General features: G+C 52.0%; 1 protein-coding gene across 1 annotated transcript in view; it reads left to right on the forward strand.

Annotated features, from left to right (window-relative positions):
* The first annotated feature begins 5,518 nt into the window (after nt 1-5,518).
* LOC144695000 (inorganic pyrophosphatase-like) overlaps nt 5,519-20,012 on the forward strand; it is a 55,588-nt gene continuing 41,094 nt past the window's right edge. The window contains exons 1-2 of the mRNA XM_078565843.1: nt 5,519-5,651; nt 8,771-8,835. Coding sequence (XP_078421969.1) covers nt 5,588-5,651; nt 8,771-8,835 — 129 coding nt within the window. The 5' untranslated portion in view covers nt 5,519-5,587. The remainder of the gene's footprint in view (nt 5,652-8,770; nt 8,836-20,012) is intronic.

Below are 20,012 nucleotides of genomic sequence, written 5' to 3' on the forward strand. Positions count from 1 at the left end.
ACTGCCACTCCAGGGGAGCACTGTCACCCCGTCCCCAGGGGAGCAATGTCACTGCCCCCACCCCAGGGGAGCACTGTCACTGCCCGCCCCCCAGGGGAGCACTGTCACTGCCGCACCCCCCCACCCCCTCCCCGGCCAGGGGAGCTCTACCACTGCCCCCCAGGAGAGCACTGTCACCCCCCTGTCCCCAGGGGAACACTGTCACTGACCCCCCCTCCCCCAACAGGGAAGCACTGTCACTGCCCCCCTCCACAGGAGCAATGTCACCCCTCCCTGCCCCCAGGGGAGCACTGACACTGCCCCCCCCCCCCCCAACAGGGGTGCAATCTCACTGCCCTCCCCATGGGAGCACTGTCACCCAACCCCCGCCCCCAGGGGAGCACTGTCACTGCCACCCCCCCCAGGGAAGCACTGTCACCCCCGCCCCCCTCCGTCCCCAGGGGAGCACTGTCACTGCCACCCCCCCAGGGAAGGACTGTCACCTCCCCCCCTCCGTCCCCAGGGGAGCACTGTCACTGCCACACACCCCCGTCCCCAGGGGTGCAATGTCACTGTCCCTCCCCCCCAGGGGAGCACTGTCACTGCCCATCCCGCTACCCTACCCACCCCCCCACCCCTACCCTACCCCCCCACCCCTACCCTACCCCCCCACCCTACCCTCCCCCCCCCACCCCCCCCGTTTTCCCCCCCACCCCCTTTACCCCCCCCTACCCTACCCCCAAGGAAGCACTGTCACTGCCCCCCTCCCCCCAGGGAAGCACTGTCCTCTTCCTCCCGCCCCCAGTGGAGCATTGACACTGCCTCTCCCCCCCCCCCCCCCCCAGGGGAACACTGTCACTGCCCCCCCCAACAGGGTTGCAATCTCACTGCCCTCCCCATGGGAGCACTGTCACCCAACCCCTGGCCCCAGGGGAGCACTGTCACCCCCCCCCCCCTCTGTCCCCAGGGGAGCACTGTCACTGCCACCCCCCCAGGGAAGCACTGTCACCCCCCCCCCCCCCACCCAGTCCCCAGGGGAGCACTGTCATTGCCACGCGCCCCCTCGGCCAGGGGAGCTCTACCACTGCCCCCCAGGAGAGCTCTGTCACCCCCTCCCCCCCCCCGTCCCCAAGGGTGCACTGTCACTGCCACCCCCCTTGGGAAGCACTTTCACCCCCCCCCACTCCGTCCCCAGGGGAGTACTGTCACTGCCACCCCCCCAGGGAAGCACTGTCACCCCCCCCTCCGTACCCAGGGGAGCACTGTCACTGGCACACACCCCCCGTCCCCAGGGGTGCAATGTCACTGTCCCTCCCCCCCCCAGGGGAGCACTGTCGCTGCCCCCCTCCACGGGAGCAATGTCACCCCTCCCTGACCCAGGGGAGCACTGTCACTGCCCCGTTGCACTGTCACTGCCCCCGCCCCCCCCAGGGGAGCTCTGTCACTGTCCCCCCAGCGGAGTATTGTCACTGTCTGTCCCTCCAGGGGAGCACTGTCACTGCCCATCCCGCTACGCTACCCTCCCCCCCCCCACCCCTACCATACCCCCCCATCCCCTCACCTACCCTACCCCCCCACCCTACCCACCCCCCCGTTTACCCACCCTGCCCCCCTTTACCCCCCCACCTTACCCTACCCCCAAGGAAGCACTGTCACTGCCCCCCTCCCCCCAGGGAAGCACTGTCCACTTCCCCCCGCCCCCAGTGGAGCATTGACACTGCCCCCCCCTTCCAGGGGAGCAATGTCACTGCCCCTCCCCCCCCCCAGGGGAGCACTGTCACTGCCCCCCCCCCCCCCCCCACAGGGGTGCAATCTCACTTCCCTCCCCATGGGAGCACTGTCACCCAACCCCTGCCCCCAGGTGAGCACTGTCACCCCCGCCCCCCCCCCCCCTCCGTCCCCAGGGGAGCACTGTCAACCACCCCCCCTCCGTTCCCAGGGGAGCACTGTCAACACCCCCCCCCCCCCCCGCTCCGTCCCCAGGGGAGTACTGTCACTGCCACCCCCCCAGGGAAGCACTGTCACCCCCCCCCCCCACCTCCGTCCCCAGGGGAGCACTGTCACTGCCACAGTCCCCCCCGGCCAGGGAGCTCTACCACTGCCCACAGGAGAGCTCTGTCACCCCCCCCCTCCCCCCTTCCCCAGGGGTACGATGTCACTGCCCCTCCCCCCCAGGGGAGCACTGTCGCTGCCCCCCTCCACGGGAGCAATGTCACCCCTCCCTGACCCAGGGGAGCACTGTCACTGCCCCGTCGCACTGTCACTGCCCCCGCCCCCCCCAGGGGAGCTCTGTCACTGTCCCCCCAGCGGAGTATTGTCACTGTCTGTCCCTCCGGGGGAGCACTGTCACTGCCCCCCCCGCTACCCTACACCCCCACCCCTACCCCCCACACCCCTACCCTACCCCAACCCACCCACACCACCCCTACCCCACCACCCCCACCCTACCCCCCCCACCCTACCCAACGCCCCTACCCAACCCCCCCCACCCCTACCCAAACCCCCACCCCCCCACCCTCCCCCCCGTTTACCCCTCTACCCCCCGTTTACCCCCCTACCCCCCCGTTTACCCCCCTACCCCCCGTTTACCCCCCTACCCCCCGTTTACCCCCCCACCCCAGTTTACCCACCCCCCCCGTTTACCCACCCCCCCTGTTTACCCCCCGCCGTTTACCCCACCACCACCCCCCGTTTACCCCCCCACCCCCTCCGTTTACCCCCCACCCCCCCCATTTACCCCCCCACCCCCCCGTTTACTCCCCTACCCCCCCGTTTACTCCCCTACCCCCCCCCCGTTTACTCCCCTACCCCCCGTTTACCCCCCTCCCGTTTACCCCCCTACCCCCCCCGTTAATCCCCCCTACCCCCCGTTTACCCCCCCGTTTACCCTCCTACCCCCCGTTTACTCCCCCTACCCCCCTGTTTAACCCCCCTACCCCCCCTTCCCCCCCCCGTTTACCCGCCCTACCCCGCCGTTTACCCACCCTATCCCCCCCGTTTACCCCCCCACCCCCCCGTTTACCCCCCACCCCCCGTTTACCCCCCCCACCCCCCCCGTTTACCCCCCCACCCCCCCCCCGTTTACCCCCCCCACCCCCCCGTTTACCCCCCCACCCCCCCGTTTACCCCCTACCCCCCCGTTTACTCCCCTACCCCCCTGTTTACTCCCGCTACCCCCCGTTTACCCCCCCAACCCCCCGTTTACTCCCCTACCCCCCCGTTTACTCCCCTACCCCCCGTTTACTCCCCTACCCCCTCGTTTACTCCCCTACGCCCCCGTTTACTCCCCTACCCCCCCCGTTTACCCCCTAACCTCCCCCGTTTACCCCCCCACCACACCCATTTACCCACCCCCCCGATTACCCCCCCGTTAACCCCCCCACCCCCCCCGATTACCCCCCTACCCCCGTTTACTCTCCCTACCCCCCAGTTTACCCCCCCATCCCCCCGTTTACCCCCCTACCCCCCGTTTACTCTCCCTACCCCCGTTTACCCCCCCATCCCCCCGTTTACCCCCTACCCCGCCGTTTACCCCCTTACCCCCCCGTTTACCCCCCTACCCCCCCCCCGTTTACCCCCCACCCCACCCCCGTTTACCCCCCCCACCCCCCCCCCCCCCCATTTACCCCCCCACCCCCCCCGGTTTACCCCCCCCCCCGGTTTACCCCCCCACCCCCCCCCGTTTACCCCCCCACCCCCCCCGTTTACCCCCCCACCCCGTTTACCCCCCCATCCCCCCCCGTTTACCCCCCCACCCCCCCCGTTTACCCCCCCACCCCCCCCGTTTACCCCCCCACCCCCCCCGTTTACCCCCACACCCCCCCGTTTACCCCCCCACCCCCCCCCCCCGTTTACCCCCCTACCCCCCCCGTTTACCCCCCCTACCCCCCCGTTTACTCCCCCTACCCCCCCGTTTACCCCCCCTACCCCTCCCCCCGTTTACCCCCCCTACCCCCCCCGTTTACTCCCCCCCCCGTTTACACCCCCCGTCTACCCCCCCTACCCCCCCCGTTTACCCCCCCTACCCCCCCCCCCGTTTACCCCCCCGGTTTACTCCCCCGACCCCCCCCGTTTACCCCCCCACCCTCCCGTTTACCCCCCCACCCTCCCGTTTACCCCCACCCTCCCGTTTACCCCCTACCCTCCCGTTTACCCCCCTACCCCCCGTTTACTCCCCCCGTCTACCCCCCCACCCCCCCTCCCGTCTACCCCCCCCCCGTCTACCCCCCCACCCCCCCGTCTACCCCCCCACCCCCCCGTCTACCCCCCCACCCCCCCGTCTACCCCCCCACCCCCCCCCGTCTACACCCCCACCCCCCGTCTACCCCCCCACCCCCCCGTCTACCCCCCCACCCCCCGTCTACCCCCACCCCCCGTCTACCCCCCCACCCCCCCCCCCCGTCTACCCCCCCCCCGTCTACCCCCCCCCCCCCCCGTCTACCCCCCCACCCCCCGTCTACCCCCCCACCCCCCCCCCGTCTACCCCCCCCCCCGTCTACCCCCCCGCCCCCCCCCGTCTACCCCCCCGCCCCCCCCCGTCTACCCCCCCGCCCCCCCCCGTCTACCCCCCCGCCCCCCCCCCGTCTACCCCCCCGCCCCCCCCCCCGTCTACCCCCCCGCCCCCCCCCCCGTCTACCCCCCCGCCCCCCCCCCGTCTACCCCCCCGCCCCCCCCCCCGTCTACCCCCCCGCCCCCCCCCCGTCTACCCCCCCCGCCCCCCCCCCCGTCTACCCCCCCGCCCCCCCCCCCGTCTACCCCCCCGCCCCCCCCCCGTCTACCCCCCCGCCCCCCCCCGTCTACCCCCCCGCCCCCCCCCCGTTTACCCCCCCGCCCCCCCCCGTTTACCCCCCCGGCCCCCCCCGTTTACCCCCCCGCCCCCCCCGTTTACCCCCCCCACCCCCCCCCCACCCCCCCCGTTTACCCCCCCCACCCCCCCCGTTTACCCCCCCCACCCCCCCCGTTTACCCCCCCCACCCCCCCCGTTTACCCCCCCACCCCCCCCGTTTACCCCCCCCACCCCCCCCGTTTACCCCCCCCACCCCCCCCGTTTACCCCCCCCACCCCCCCCGTTTACTCCCCCCACCCCCCCCGTTTACTCCCCTACCCCCCCCCGTTTACTCCCCTACCCCCCTTTACCCCCCTACCCCCCGTTTACCCCCCTACCCCCCGTTTACCCCCTTTACCCCCTGTTTACCCCCCTGTTTACCCCCTACCCCCCCTTTACCCCCCTACCCCCCCTTTACCCCCCTACCCCCCCTTTACCCCCCACCCCCCCTTTACCCCCCTTACACCCCCCTTTACCCCCTTACACCCCCCTTTACCCCCCTTACACCCCCCCCTTTACCCCCCTACCCTACCCCCAAGGAAGCACTGTCACTGCCCCCCTCCCCCCCAGGGAAGCACTGTCCTCTTCTTCCCCCCCCCAGTGGAGCATTGACACTGCACCCCCCGCCCCCAACAACAGTGGAGCATTGACACTGCGGGGGGGAATGATGTCAGACGCTGGGCGGGGGGAATGATGTCAGACGCTGGGCGGGGGGAGGGTGTGTTGCTGACGGGTTCCGGTGGGCGGCTTCAGAGCTGAGGTGGTCATAGTGGCAGTAGCAGCATGGCTGGGTACCGGGTTGAGGAGCGAGGCCGAGAGCACACCGGCTCCTACCGCCTGTTCCTGAGTGAGTGCGTAGCGGATTGGGGAGCAAGGGATGTATGGGGGGGGCGGTTATCTGGTGGTCGGGGGTGGGTATGTGGAGGCGTTGGCGTGGGGGAATATTTACATATGAATTAGGAGCAGGGATAGGCCACTCGGTCACTTGAGCCTGCTCTGCCATTCGATGAGATCATGGCTGATCCGATTGTAATTTCTCTCAGCTGCTTCTAATGCATTTACATCGTTTCTTAAATCAGTAGACTAATACTGTACACAATAAAAACAGAATTACCTGGAAAAACTCAGCAAGTCTGGCAGCATCGGCGGAGAAGAAATCAGTCAACGTTTCGAGCCCTCACGGTCTCCTCTACATTGGAGAGACCAAACGCAAACTGGGCGACCATTTTGCGGAACACCTGCGGTCTGTCCGCAAGAAAGACCCAAACCTCCCTGTCACTTGCCATTTTAACACTCCACCCTGTTCTCTTGCCCACATGTCTGTCCTTGGCTTGCTGCATTGTTCCAGTGAAGCCCAACGCAAACTGGAGGAACAGCACCTCATCTTCCGACTAGGCACTTTACAGCCTTCTGGGCTGAATATTGAATTCAACAACTTTAGATCTTAAACCCCCCTCCCCCCATCCCCACCCCGTTTCTTTTCCCCCCCCACCCGCCTTTTTTTTCAATAATTTATATAGATTCTTCTTTCCCCACCTATTTCCATTATTTTTAAATCTAAAACTAAAACCTTTAGTCTTTCCACCCCACCCCCACTAGAGCTGTACTTTGAATATCCTGTCTTGCATTCTTAATTAGCACTTTTCTCAGACAAAGACCACCACCTTCAACACCTCTTTGACCCTTTTGTTTCTGACATCTTTTGATTATCTGCTCACACCACACCCTCAATGTGTCTCTTCCCCCCCACCCACCTTAAACCAATTTATATTTCTCCCTTGTTGAAACTATGCTTCAGTTCTGCTGAAGGGCCATGAGGGCTCGAAACGTTGACTGATTTCTTCTCCGCCGATGCTGCCAGACTTGCAGAGTTTTTCCAGGTAATTCTGTTTTTATTTTGTTTTGGATTTCCAGCATCCGCAGTAGCTTTTAGCTTTTTGTTTTAATACTGTACACAGTATTCCAGATGTGGTGTCTCAGTGTCCTGTATAACTGAAGCATAACCTCCCTACATTTGTATTCGATTCCTCTCGCAATTAATGATAACACTATATTAGCTTTCCTAATTACTTGCTGTATCTACAAACTAGCCTTTTGTGATCCATGCACTAGGACACCCAGATCCCTCTGAATCTGAGCTCTGCAATCCCTCACCATTTACATAATATGCTTTTTTATTCTTCCTGCCAAAATGGACAATTTCACATTTGCCCAAATTACACTCCATTTGTCAGATCTTTGCTCACTTACTTCACCTATCTATGGCCTTTTGTGTCCTTATTTCCTCTTCGCAACTTACTTTCCTACCTTATCTTTGTATCATCAGCAAATTTAGCAGCCATATCTTTGGTCTCTTCATCCAAGTTTTTATTTATATTTATTCATATAAATTTATTTAAACTGTATTTATATAAATTGTAAAAAGCCGAGGCCCCTGCACTGATCCCTGTGGCACACCACTTGCTTAATCACGCTGATCAGAAAAAAATACCAATTTATGCCCACTCACTGTTTCCTGTTGGCTAGCCAATCTCTCTATGCCAATATGTTAGCCCCTGCACCATGAGCTTTTATTTTCCACGATAATCTTTGATGTGGCCTTCTGGAAATTTACCGTTTCTGTGCGCCAGTTGAATGGGACGTGGGCAATAAGACTGCAACTCCCAGAGTTCTAAGCATAAAAATCTCAGCTAGTGAATAGATATCAGAGTGCAAGGTTTTCCACATCTGTAGTCTTTTCAATTTAATGTAAAACTTGATGCACTCATAACATCACCTGCACAACAGGCAGAGAGAGTGCGATAGTGATGGGTTACAATTTAGTGTTATTAACACCTGCAGGCTGGGTACTTATTTACTTCAGGACTCTGACTATTGTCGGTTTGAACCTGTCACAAAGATTTTGGCATCGCCTTGAAGGTTAAAATCAGCTCCTGTTTTTTTTCAAAATGGATAAACTGTCAAAAGTTAGTAATAGGCCAAAAACTGTTTCAAGTGTCAAGTAAAAAGAAAACTATAGATGTGGTTAGTTTCCCCTTTATCCACAGCACATGCGACTCCTTCAAAGAACTCCAATAAATTGGTTAAACATGATTTCCCATTCATGTTGACTCTGCCTGATTGCCTTGAATTTTTCTAAGTGGCCTGCCATTACATCTTTAATAATAGCTTGCAACATTTTCCCTATGACAGATGTTAGGCTAACTGGCCTGTAGTTTCCTGCTTTCTGTCTCCCTCCCTTTTTGAATAAAGGAGCTACATTTGCTACTTTCCAATCCAATGGAACCTTCCCGGAATCCAGGGAATTTTGGAAAATTAAAACTAGTGCATCAACTACCTCACTAGTCTCTTCTTTCAAGACCCTAGGATGAAGTCCTTCAGGACCTGGGGATTTGTCAGCTCCAATAATTTGCTCAGCACTGTTTTCTTGATGATTGTAGTTTTCCTGAGTTCCCCTCTTCCTTCCAACTCCTGATTTACAGCTATTTCTGGGATGTTACTTGTCGTCTCTATAGTGAAGACCAATGCAAAATACCTGTTCAATTCATCTGCCATTTCTTTACTTTGCATTATTAATTCCCCAGATGCACTTTCTATAGGACCAATGCTCACTTTGTTAACTCTTAATTAAATATCTATAGAAACTCTGACTATCTACCTTTATATTTCTAGCTAGCTTTCGCTCGTACTCTAACTTTTCCCGCTTTATTCATCATCTTGTCATTCTTTACTGTTCTTTATATTCTGCAAAATCTTCTGACATGCCAGTCATCTTTGTGCAGTGGTATGCTTTCTCTTTAAGTTTGATACTACCGTTAACTTTTTTAGTTAATTAGATGTTGGTGTGGGGGATATTTTGCAGGTTGCTAACGTGGGGGGTATTTTGGTGTTGTGGGGGGCGGGGGGCGGCAGCGTTGATGTGGGGGTATCAGGTGCCCCTGTGACTTATTTGTTCATCTGTTCCAGGTAATGACCAGGGCCGGTTCCTGTCTCCATTCCATGACATCCCGCTGTATGCGGCAAAGACTGAGGTAATTGGGAGCAGGCCTGTTCTTCCCCCCCACCCTGCAGTATAAATTAATTCTCTCCTACTTTGATTAGCAAGACAATCCAGCATGACCTTGTGTTCAGAGAGAGACAGCAATGTTTGTTAATTCCCTTGTGTTTCCAGTCTGGATGTTTGGCTCTAGGAGATCCTTTGCCCTGTAGTCTGCCCACAGATAGGCTTTGGATGACCATCATTAAAAAGGAATGCCCTGTATTTAGCCATAAGCCTCCTTGAAGTTTGGTTGCTTTCATCATGTCATAATTACTTCATATACGATGTGAGCTGGGAGGGGAGTGTCACACATCGAAATTACAACCTGGAAATAGGTCATTGTAGTTACCCTCCATATGAATAGTGCCCACCATGTTCCATATGCCTTTAGTGTATCCCCTTTTCTTCAACTGCTAATATAACCTATGTTGACATGGTCTTTACTTCAATCACTACCTACAATCATTGTCTCACAACCCTGCACCCTGTCCTTAATCTTACACCTAGATTCTCTTGTTCCAGACTCTTAATCAATATTTCTACCTCCCCTGTCCTATCCATTCATAATTTTAACCACATCTAATCACCCTGTCCTTTCCTCTTCTAACAAAAACAGCCCCAATTTTTCATGCCTTTCTTCATATTTGTATTTTCTCATGCCAGGCTGTATCCAGAGACTTTGTGCTATATCTGTATTGCATCAACATCCTTTGTGCAGTGTGGGACCCAAACCACAGATACTATTCCAACTGTGGTCTTACTGAGGCTCACATAGATTCATATTGCATCTTGACTTTTATATTTTCCTGAGATCCAGAATTTCATGAGCATTTGTAATTTTATCCACTTGGTGTACTTTTAATGTTTTGTGAACCTGAAGCCCCCAAACTTCTCTGCTCTTATTCTATTTAATATGCTTTTTAAATTCAACTTTTTCCTGATTTTTTTGTTTGAAGTACCCTACTTGTTTTAGGGATGCAGGCAGCTTTCCACATTTTGGTAGGAAGGAATAAGGAGGTCCTTAGGAATTTTATGTAAATGGGGTAGAGGAACAAAGGGAATTTGAGGTACAGGTGCACAAATATTTAAAAGTAGCAATTCAGTTCATTCAGCTGGGGTTTCTTTTTAAAGGAATAGAATTGAAAAGCAGAGAAGTTGTGTTAAACTTGTCCAGAGCCTTGGTTTGACCACACATGAGTATTGTGCACAGTTCTGGTCTCCATATTATAAAAAGGGTTTGAGACACTGGAAAAGGCAAAAAGATTTACAAGGGTGATACCAGAACTGAGAGGCTAAATTCATCAGGAAAGACAGAACAGGCTGGGGCTCTAACAGAGGAGTTGAAAATTATGAAAGGGTATAGTAGCAATGATGTACTTGAAACCACTAAGAACTCCTCTTTCTGTTCTCCCTTCCATTTAATGTATTTTGCTATCCTCATAACTTTATACCCCTTCATTATTTTATCTTTTACTTAAACATTCCAAAATGTTCCATCTTTGAGGGTGGGTCCATTGGTCCCTTTCCAGTCCTCCACTCTCATCCACTCTTATCCTGATGTGGTTGAAGATCAAAGACAATTCATTTGGTTAGAATTAAGGAGCTGACAAGAATGAGGGGCCATAAATATATGATGGTCACCAATAAATCTAAAAAAGGAATTGAGGAGAAACCTCATTACTCAGTGTGGTTAGAATGTGGATCTTGGCACCACAAGGAGTGGTAACTAAATAGCATAGTATAAATTTAAGGGGAAGCTGGATAAATACATGAAGGAGAAAGGAATGGAAGGATATGTTGATGAGACGAGATGAATCAGGATGGCAGGATGCTCATTTGCAGCATGCATGCAGTTGGGCCGGATAGTCTGTTTCTGTGCTGTAATTTCTATAAAATCTCTGTTTATCCCATGCAAAGTCTAAATTTTTACCTAAATCTCCCATCGCACCTTTACTGACATTTACCACCTTATCCATATCCTTTGTAGCTTCCTGTAATCCTCAGTTGTTAACGACACTTCCTATATGCACGTGTGGACACTGTTCCTTCCAGCTCTCTAACCAAGTTATTGATGTACAGTGAACAGAAGTAGCCTCAACAGTTTCTGTGGGGCACCACTGTCTACGTGAAACAACTGTGGAAAAAATTCCTAAGCTTGTGTACTCTGTTCTTCTTTTCTAGCCAGTTTTTCATCTATGCCACTATCCTCCCTCTAATTTCATACTCCTTAATTATTTTCTCTTCATCTTTAATTAAAGATCACAAAATGTCCCATCTTTCAAAGAATTGGCCCCTCAGCCCTGCACTCACATCTACTCTTAATCCTGGTGTCATTGAGGGACTAAAGACAGAATGCATTTGATTAGAGTTAAGGTTTAATAAAGGAGCTGTTACACTGCTGGATATATATTATAGGCCACCAAATAGTGGAGAGGACATAGAGGAGGAGCTGTGCAGGAAAATTACAAAGACGCAGGAAATAGGGAGTAGTGATGATGGGGAACTTCAATTATCTTAATTATAGACCGAGATAGATAGTAACTGTGCAAGTGGGGTTGGGGGAGAGGCGGATGGGAACATAGTTCCTGAAATTTTACACAAGCATTCTCCATTAGTGTGTTTCCAGCCCAATGAGGAAGGGAGCAATACTGGATTGAGTTCTGGGTATATAGTGGGGTCTCCAGGAGTTACTGTTAGGACCCCTGTTTTTCTTGATATATGTTAATGACCTAGATGAGGATATACACAGTGCAATTTCAGAATTTACAGATTACATAAAAATTAGAAGGATTATGAACTGTGAGGACGATAGTGATAATTTTCAAAAGGACAGACAAGCTGGTAGAACGGGCAGATAAGTGTCAGATGAAATTTAATGCAGTGAAGTGGTTGAAAGAACGAGGAGAGGCAATATAAAATGGTACCATTCTAAAGGGGTTGCAGGAGCAGCGGGACCTTGGAGGTACATGTGCATAAATCATTTAAGGTGGCAGGACAGTTGAGAAAGTGATTAATGTAGGTTACCTATATTAGAATCCTGGGCTTTATAACTAGGGGCTTAGAGTACATACGCAGGGACGTTATGATAAACCTGTATAAAACACTGGTTCAGCCTCAACTGGAGTTCTGGGCACCCGTTGGGCATTAGAGAGGGTGCAGAAAAGATTCATGAGAATGGCTCCAGGGATGAGGAACTTCAGTTATGAAGATAGAGTGGAGAAGCTGGAACTCTTCTCCTTGGAGAAGAGAAGGTTGAGAGGAGATTTGTTAGAGGTGCTCAAAATCAGGAGGGGATGTAACATAAGTAGGAGCAGAAGAATACCCGCTTGAGCCATTCAGTACAATCATGGGGGATCTTGGGCTTCAACTCCTTTATTGCCTGCTCCCCATATCCCTCAGTTCCCTGAGACTCCAAAAATCTGCCGATCTCAGCCTTAAATATATTCACAACCCTTTGAGTGAAGTAACTGCTCCTCATCTCAACCCTAAATGATCGGCCCCTTATCCTGAGACTGTGCCCCCGTGTTCTAGATTCCCCAGCCAGGGGAAACACCTCTCAGTATCTAGCCTTTCAAACCCCATCATAACCTTGAAAGTTGCAATGAGTTCACCTCTGATTCTTCTAAACTCCAGACAACATAGACCCAATTTACTCAGCCCCTCATCATAGGACAGCCCTCTCATCTCGGGAACCAATTTAGTGAACCCTCACTCTACGCCTCTAATGTAAGCATATCCTTTTTTAAATGTGGAGACCAAAATTGCACATAGTATTCTAGGTGTGGTCTTACCAAAGCCACATACAATTGTAGCAAGACTTCTTTATTCTTTGCCAATCCCCTTACAAAAATGGCCAACATACCTTTTTTTTATTCATTGCTCGCTGTACCTGCATGCTAACTTTTTGTGCTTCTTGTACAAGTGCACCCAAGGCTCTTTGAACATCAACATTTACAAGTTTCACAGCTTTTTAAAAAAAAATTCAGCTTTTCTATTCTTACAACCAAAGTGAATAACTTCACACTTTCCCATATTGTAGTCCATCTTCTATCTCTCTTTGCAGCCTCTGTGTCCTCCTCAAATGCTTGCATTCCTATCTAGCTTTGTATCATCAGCAAATTTAGATACATTACTGTTGGTCTCTTCGTCTAAAGCATTAATATAGATTGTAAATAGTTGAGGCACCAGCACTGAGTGTTACCTTGTAAAGTTCACTAGTCAAAGCCAGTCTGGACAGAAAAGATAGGAAGAGACCTATTCTCATTGGCAGAAGGTCGAAAGCCAGAGGACATCGATTTAAGGTGATTTTCAAAAAAAAAGTAATAGCGAAATGAGGGAAAACTCTCTTATGCAGTGAGTGGTTAGGATCTGGAATGCACTGTCTGAGTGTGTGGTGGAGGCAGATTCAATTGAAGCCTTCATTGGATTATTATCTGAAGAGAAGTCTTATGGGGAAACAGTGGGGTAACTCTTTTGAGTCAAACCAATTAAACTAAATTAACAAAATCAGGGATAAAGTAAAAGCAGCCCCTTAAAGAGAAACTGAAAAAACAAAGTGAGTTGTTCTTGCAGAGAGCCAGCATGGAACATGATGGGCCAAATGCCCTCCTGTACTGTAATCATTCTATGATTACTACCTCTGTTAGCTCATGAATCAGTACTCCACCATGTCGAACAACAATTGGAAGAAGCACTGAGGGTAACAAGGGCACAAAATGTACTCTGGGTCTATTTTATTCTGGCATGGGATGTGGGCATCACTGGCAAGGCCAGCATTTGTTTTCCATCCCTAATTGCCCTTGAACAGAGTGGCTTGCTTGGTCATTTCAGGTAGCACACTGCTGTGGATCTGGAGTCACGTGTAGGCCAGACCAGGCAACGGCAGCATATTTCCTTCCATAAGGGACATTAGTGAACCAGATGGGTTTTTACAACAGTCGATGATAGTTGTCATGGTCACCATTAGCTTTAGCCTGGGCGTCTGGATTACTGGTCCAGTGACATTACCACTATGCCACCGTTTCCACCTGTGTGGGGCTTCAGTGCCCATCACCCACGAGTGACTCAGTAGCACAACTACTTACTGAGCTGACAAGAGTCCTGAAGAACAGATCTACCAGAGTGGGCCTGTGGCAGATGGTACGGGAACCAACAAAAAGGAAATACCCACTTGACCTGTTCCTCACCAACCTAGCTGTCATAGATGCATCTGTTGATAACAGTATTTGGTAAGAGTAACCACTGCACAGACCTTGTAGAAATAAAGTCCCATTTTCACATTGAGGATATCGTCCATCACATTGTGTGGCAGTACCATCATGCTAAATAGGATAGGTTCAGAACAGATCTAGCAGTTCAAAACTGGATATCCATCAGAGTTGCAGCAGCAGTGTATTCAACCACAATCTATAACCTCATGGCCCAGCATATCCCTCTACCATTACCATCAAGCTCAGGGACCACCCCAGGTTCATTGAGGAGAGTATGTCAGGAATAGCACCAGGTGTATCTGAAAATGAGGTACCAACTTCTTGAAGCTACAACACAGGAGTACATGCATGCCAAATAGCAAAGCAACATCCTATAGACAAAGTTAAGCAATTTCCCCCACCCAATAGGTCAGATCCAAGCTCTGCAGTCAAGCCACATCCAGTCATGTATGATGGTGGAAAATTTAGCAGCTAATTGGAGGGGGAGGCTGTACAAATATCCACATTCTCAATGATGCAAAATATTTATCAACTATCCCCACAAATTCCCACTTGATTTCTACCAAATCCCTTCTCATCTTTCCCAGATCTGTGTTTAAAACCTGCCACAGTATGAAAACAGCTCTCGTCAAAGTCACAGGTGACACCCTCTGTGTCTGTGACAGTGATATTTTCCCTCAGATATCTTCACTGCTTTCCACCCTCAATCCCTGCAGAGTGTCTTTTTGACCTCCACCTCAATTTATCATGTTCTCTGTCCTCTGAGATCACTGTGCTCCTGTTCTCCTTTAATCTCTAGTTCCGTATGAACTCTCCAAACCATATTCATGTCCAACCCTTGACCTTGCCATCTCACCTGACTTCACTACACCCATCTTGTCAAAAACAAATAAGGCCATCTTCGATCACTTCCTTGAACCATTCTCCACCCATATTCTCCTTCCCTCTCCCAGCTCTGCTTCCTTCTGTGTCTGCCTTGACAAAGAAACTTGCCTTCAATGACACTTTCAAAATCTCAACTGTTTAATCTTTGACTCTCCATTCACCATGGCATTTTGCAGCTCAGCCACATCCTTACACCCTCACCTTCACCATTTGCCCATGTTCCCCAGTACAAGATAGTATAAAGATCTTAAACTTGTCAATTTAATTTAAACATTGTTATCAATTAATCTAATCAGGATAGGCTGCAACCAATGTGGTGGGTATGTTGAGTTTGATCAGATAGCTATTGCCAAACCATATAAGTAGCAAATACCAATCCAGGTTAGACAGGACAGCTGGTGTGTTTTTGAACTTCTCTTCTCTATGCCTTGCTCCTCTTCAAAGTCTTCTGAACTACCCAACAGTTCTAGACCAAAGCCAATGTGGATCCACTCTTGAGCCCACTTCTTTACCTCTTACTGCAGTGGCTTCCTTCAAAAACCTATCCATTTTATACCTTTTTTCAGGGCTGGACCAAGGTGTTATGTGGACAGGGCTTAATTGTCCTGTAATGTGTCCAAAGGTGTGTCAAACACTTTGTTTAAGCCATGGGGTAAAAGACCGCTCTTGTGTCATCTTCCACTTTCCATCAGTCTCAATTGCCCATGTCCTTGTATCATCCTTGGGACTGCTTTCCTTGTATCTTTCAGTACTGTTTGACATGATCACTTTCATCACTCCAATGTATACCATCCCTGGCCTTCTAGCCTACTTTCAGCAGCCTCATTGTTTCTATTTGCCTGTCATCAGCAGTTTACGCTCAGCTGTTCATAATGACTATCCAGTCTAACTGATCTAATTCCTGACTATTAAATCATAGGGTCATTCACTAAAGTAGTTTTTATTCTATTTCCACACATTAATTAACTTACACAGTTCAGCAAAGATCTTAAATTAGGCATGGTTAACTGAAAATCCAAACCCAGTTTTGTAAAATAGTTATTTGTTTTAAGTATCCATCCAATCACTCTCCCATTGCTGCAGAGGCCTCATTTGACCATGGCCTCTTTCAGGCTAGCTACAGCCATCACCATCTGGTCCAGGACATTATTCATTACTCCCAGAGGGCTGGTCTGTCGAGCTGTGGCTCAGTTCATAGCACCCTCGCCTTTGAATCAGAGGGTTGTGGGTTCATGTCCCACTCTCGGAAACCAAGAACTGTGATTGTACTCGAAAAGAGTTGCAATCTGTGACTGTTGATAACTCGAAAGAGTTTCCTGTCCCTTGAGAGGTGTCAGCTGTGGCTCAGTTCATAGCACCCTCGCCTTTGAATCAGAAGGTTGTGGGTTCATGTCCCACTCCTGGAAAACCAAGAACTGTGATTGTACCCGAAAGAAGTTGCAATCTGTGACTGTTGGTAACTCGAAAGAGTTTCCTGTCCCTTGATCAGGAGAAGGCGTTCGACAGGGTGGATCACGAATATTTACTCGGAACTCAGCGAGCATTCGGGTTCGGGACGCATTTTGTCGCCCGGATCCGACTTCTGTACACCGCCGCGGAGTGTCTAGTTAAGGTTAACGGGTCCCTGATGGCACCCCTTCACTTTGTCTGGCCAGTTGTATTCTATTTGCGTGGAGCCTTTCCTGCGCCTCTTGCGGAGGAGGTTGTCGGGATTGGTTCTGCGTGGGCCGGGCATCGGGGTGGTCCTTTCGGCATACGCCGATGACGTGCTCCTTATGTTTAGTGACCCGGCTGACCTGCGGAGGATGTGCGAGTGCCAGGAGGTCTACTCTGCGGTTTATTCTGCTAGGATCAACTGGGATAAATGTTCTGGACTCCTGGTCGGCCCGTGGCAGATGAATCCCCTACCCGAGGAGCTCAGGCCTTTCACCTGGAGCAGGACCAGTATCCTCTACCTGGGGGTCCATCTCTGCCCTGCCGAGGAATCCTGGCCGGCGAACTGGCAGGAACTGGAGACGAAAGTCACCGCTCACCTGCGGCGCTGGACAGGACTGCTCCGAGTACTGTCTTACCGGGGTCGAGTTCTGGTCATAAACCAGCTGATCGCCGCCATGTTGTGGTATTGGCTGGTCACTTTGACCCCTCCCCCGGACTTTGTCGCAAAAATCCAGAGAATGTTAGTCGACTTCTTCTGGGACAAAAGATTGCACTGGGTCGCTGCTGAGGTTCTGAGTCTCCCGCTTAGGGAGGGCGGTCAGGCGCTAGTGTGCCTACACACACAGGTGGCGACTTTCCGTCTTCAGACCCTGCAGCGATACCTTTACGTCGAGCCTCCTCCGAGATGGTGTGCCCTGGCGACGTATTTCTTCCGCCAGGTGCACGGCCTGAATTATGACGTGCAGCTCCTGTTTATAGAGCAGAGGGGCCTCGGTGGCTCCTTACAGGCGTTGCCCGTCTTTTACCAGGACCTGATCAAAGTCTGGAACGTGGTTGCCTCGCGACGCAGCTCTCCCCCGTCAGGAGTAGCGGCTATCGTCAGAGAGCCGCTGCTCAGGAATCCGCCCCTCCATCCCTTTCAGTGGCTGGCGGAGAGGAGGGCTGTGGCTGCCGGGGTGACCAGGATCGGGGACGTGCTGGGTGGCGGAGGACTGGGCTGGATGCTCCCGCAGGAGTTGGCGCGTCGCGCGTCAGTGAGTGTCCAGGTCGCAGCCGATGCCATCCAAGACCTAAGGACGGTCGTGCTCGGACCCGATGTCATTTTAGGTCTGGAGGTGGCCCAGGTGCGCGGTGGTCTTCCGGCTGAACGCTCCCCTGTTCGGACGGAATTCCACATTGGCCCCAAGCCCCGAACCCTCCCTCGGGTGCCGGTGCCCCGCAATAATATGAGCCGCCTCAGGGACATGCCCTCCGTGCCATTTGGCACGGCGCGGAGGAGTTTTCTGTACGGACTGCTGCTGCACACCTTCCATTTTCTCGCCCTCGTCTGCCGCCCGGACACGCCCTGGCGTGCCTTGTTGCCGTCCGGCGGTGGAGGCCCCCGATGGGAGGCCCTCTACGGAGGTGTCCTCCCGTTTTCTATCGGGGACCTGGGTTGGAGGGTGTTGCATGCAGCAGTCCCCTACAATCGTAAAATGTGTAGGTTCACGGACTCCCAAGACACCTGCCTTTTTTGTGGTCTTGTGGAGTCTGTGGACCACGTTTATATAGGGTGTCATAGGCTGCACTCCCTTTTCAGTTATTTAAAAAACTTTCTGTTGCTGTTTTGTCTGCACTTCAGTCCCACGCTCCTGATCTACGGACACCCGGTGCGGAAGGGGGTCGGGAAGGAGGAGGACCTCCTCATGAACCTGCTCCTGGGCTTGGCCAGGTTGGCCATTAATAAGTCCAGGCAGCGGGCGATCGAGGGGGGAGTCCCGCCCGATTGTTTGTCCCTCTTCCGCGGCTACGTTCGCAGCCGGGTGTCCCTGGAGAGGGAGCACGCGGTGTCTGCCGGCACCATCGATGCCTTCCGTGCCCGGTGGGCACCGCGGGGACTGGGGTGTTTTAATGACCCTTTTAATCACATCTTGGTTTGATGTTTGTAAGGTTCCTTTAAAGTTTTTCCTTGATTTTACAGCTGACCTGACTTAGGGGCTGTGCTTGATTTTTCCCTTGTTATTGTTAACTTAGTTAATTGTTTTAACCCTACAAGAGTTACAGCCATCACCACCTAAGAATAATCATTTCACTAGCTTGGTTTCTAGAAAACATAACTTACAGCACTGCCCTGATTTAACATATATTCTAAGCAATGTGCTGATTTCTAACAATAATGTTTACTCTTCTGTTGATGCTCAGTCCAGACTACACAAAATAATCTCCAGTCCTCTACTGACACTCAGCCTGGCTTTCACTGACAGTTTAATGTATCCTGGTTGTTCCTACTCTACCCTGTCCATTCTCACTTTCATTATAATTTTCACCTATTTAGATTTGGATTGAACTACTCTGATCCTCCTTGCCTCTCCGCCCTTATTTTTGATGTTTATTAAGCTCCTGGCTTGGAAGGTTCTTTGCTCTGTTAGTCACTGCCGACAAAAATCAAAATGCTCAAAAAATGAAAATAAAACTGGAAATGTGCAAACACACAAATCAGTCGCCACTGGACCGGACGCAGGTTTCCAATCTGGATAGGAACCCTTGAAAGAGCTGTTCTATTTCATCCACAGCTACTGGCTGACTTGTACTGCTTCTGGTGCCTTTATATATCAGTGTTTGTAATATTGTAACATGAAGCTGGATATTTTGCATATTAAATTCCTTTAGAGGTGTTACAAGGAGGAAGTGTGACAATACTGGCTGCAGTAAGAGCACTGAGATAAGAGCAGCCATGTACACGGCAACAACTGCATAGTGCATCTTGAGCTATTCTTAGATAGCTCCACCTCCAGTTGCACTCTGGAGAAATCTAGACAAACTTGTTTAAGGATGTATAGAGTAATTAAGCATAAATACACATGGTTCTGTAATCTTTCAATGCTGTATAAAGAAATACTTTATCTGTGTCTTTGAATATGCCACTGACTCAAAGGGTGAGAGGAAAAGTTTTTCATTTCTGGGCATACTTGGTTGTGTTTTCTCCTCATGCTGGACTTTAATGGAAGAGTCACTTCTGATAGCCTCCTTCACCGACAACCTCCCTGCTGCTCTGGGCCGTCTCCCTCACCTCTGGTATCCCCCAAGAATCTATCCTTGGTCCCCTCCTGTTCCTCATCCACATGATGTCCCTTGACACTGAAAGTACAGTGTTAGTTTTCACATGTATACTGAAGACACCCAGCTCTACCTCAGCACCACCTCTCTCGACTCCTCCACTTTTGCTAAATGATCAGACTGCTTATCTGACATCCAGCACTGGATGAGCAGAAATTTCCTCCAATTAAATATTGGGAAGACTGAAGCCATTGTTTTCAGTCCCTGCTCCAACTCTGTTCCTTGACTACTGACTTTATCCCTCTCCCTGGTAACAATTTAAGCCAGACTGTTCACAGTTTTGCTGTCATATTTGACCCCAACATGAGCTTTTGAGCACATA

This window comes from Cetorhinus maximus, chromosome 20 (assembly GCF_964194155.1).
Source record: "Cetorhinus maximus chromosome 20, sCetMax3.hap1.1, whole genome shotgun sequence".
NCBI classification, from domain to species: Eukaryota; Metazoa; Chordata; class Chondrichthyes; order Lamniformes; family Cetorhinidae; genus Cetorhinus; species Cetorhinus maximus.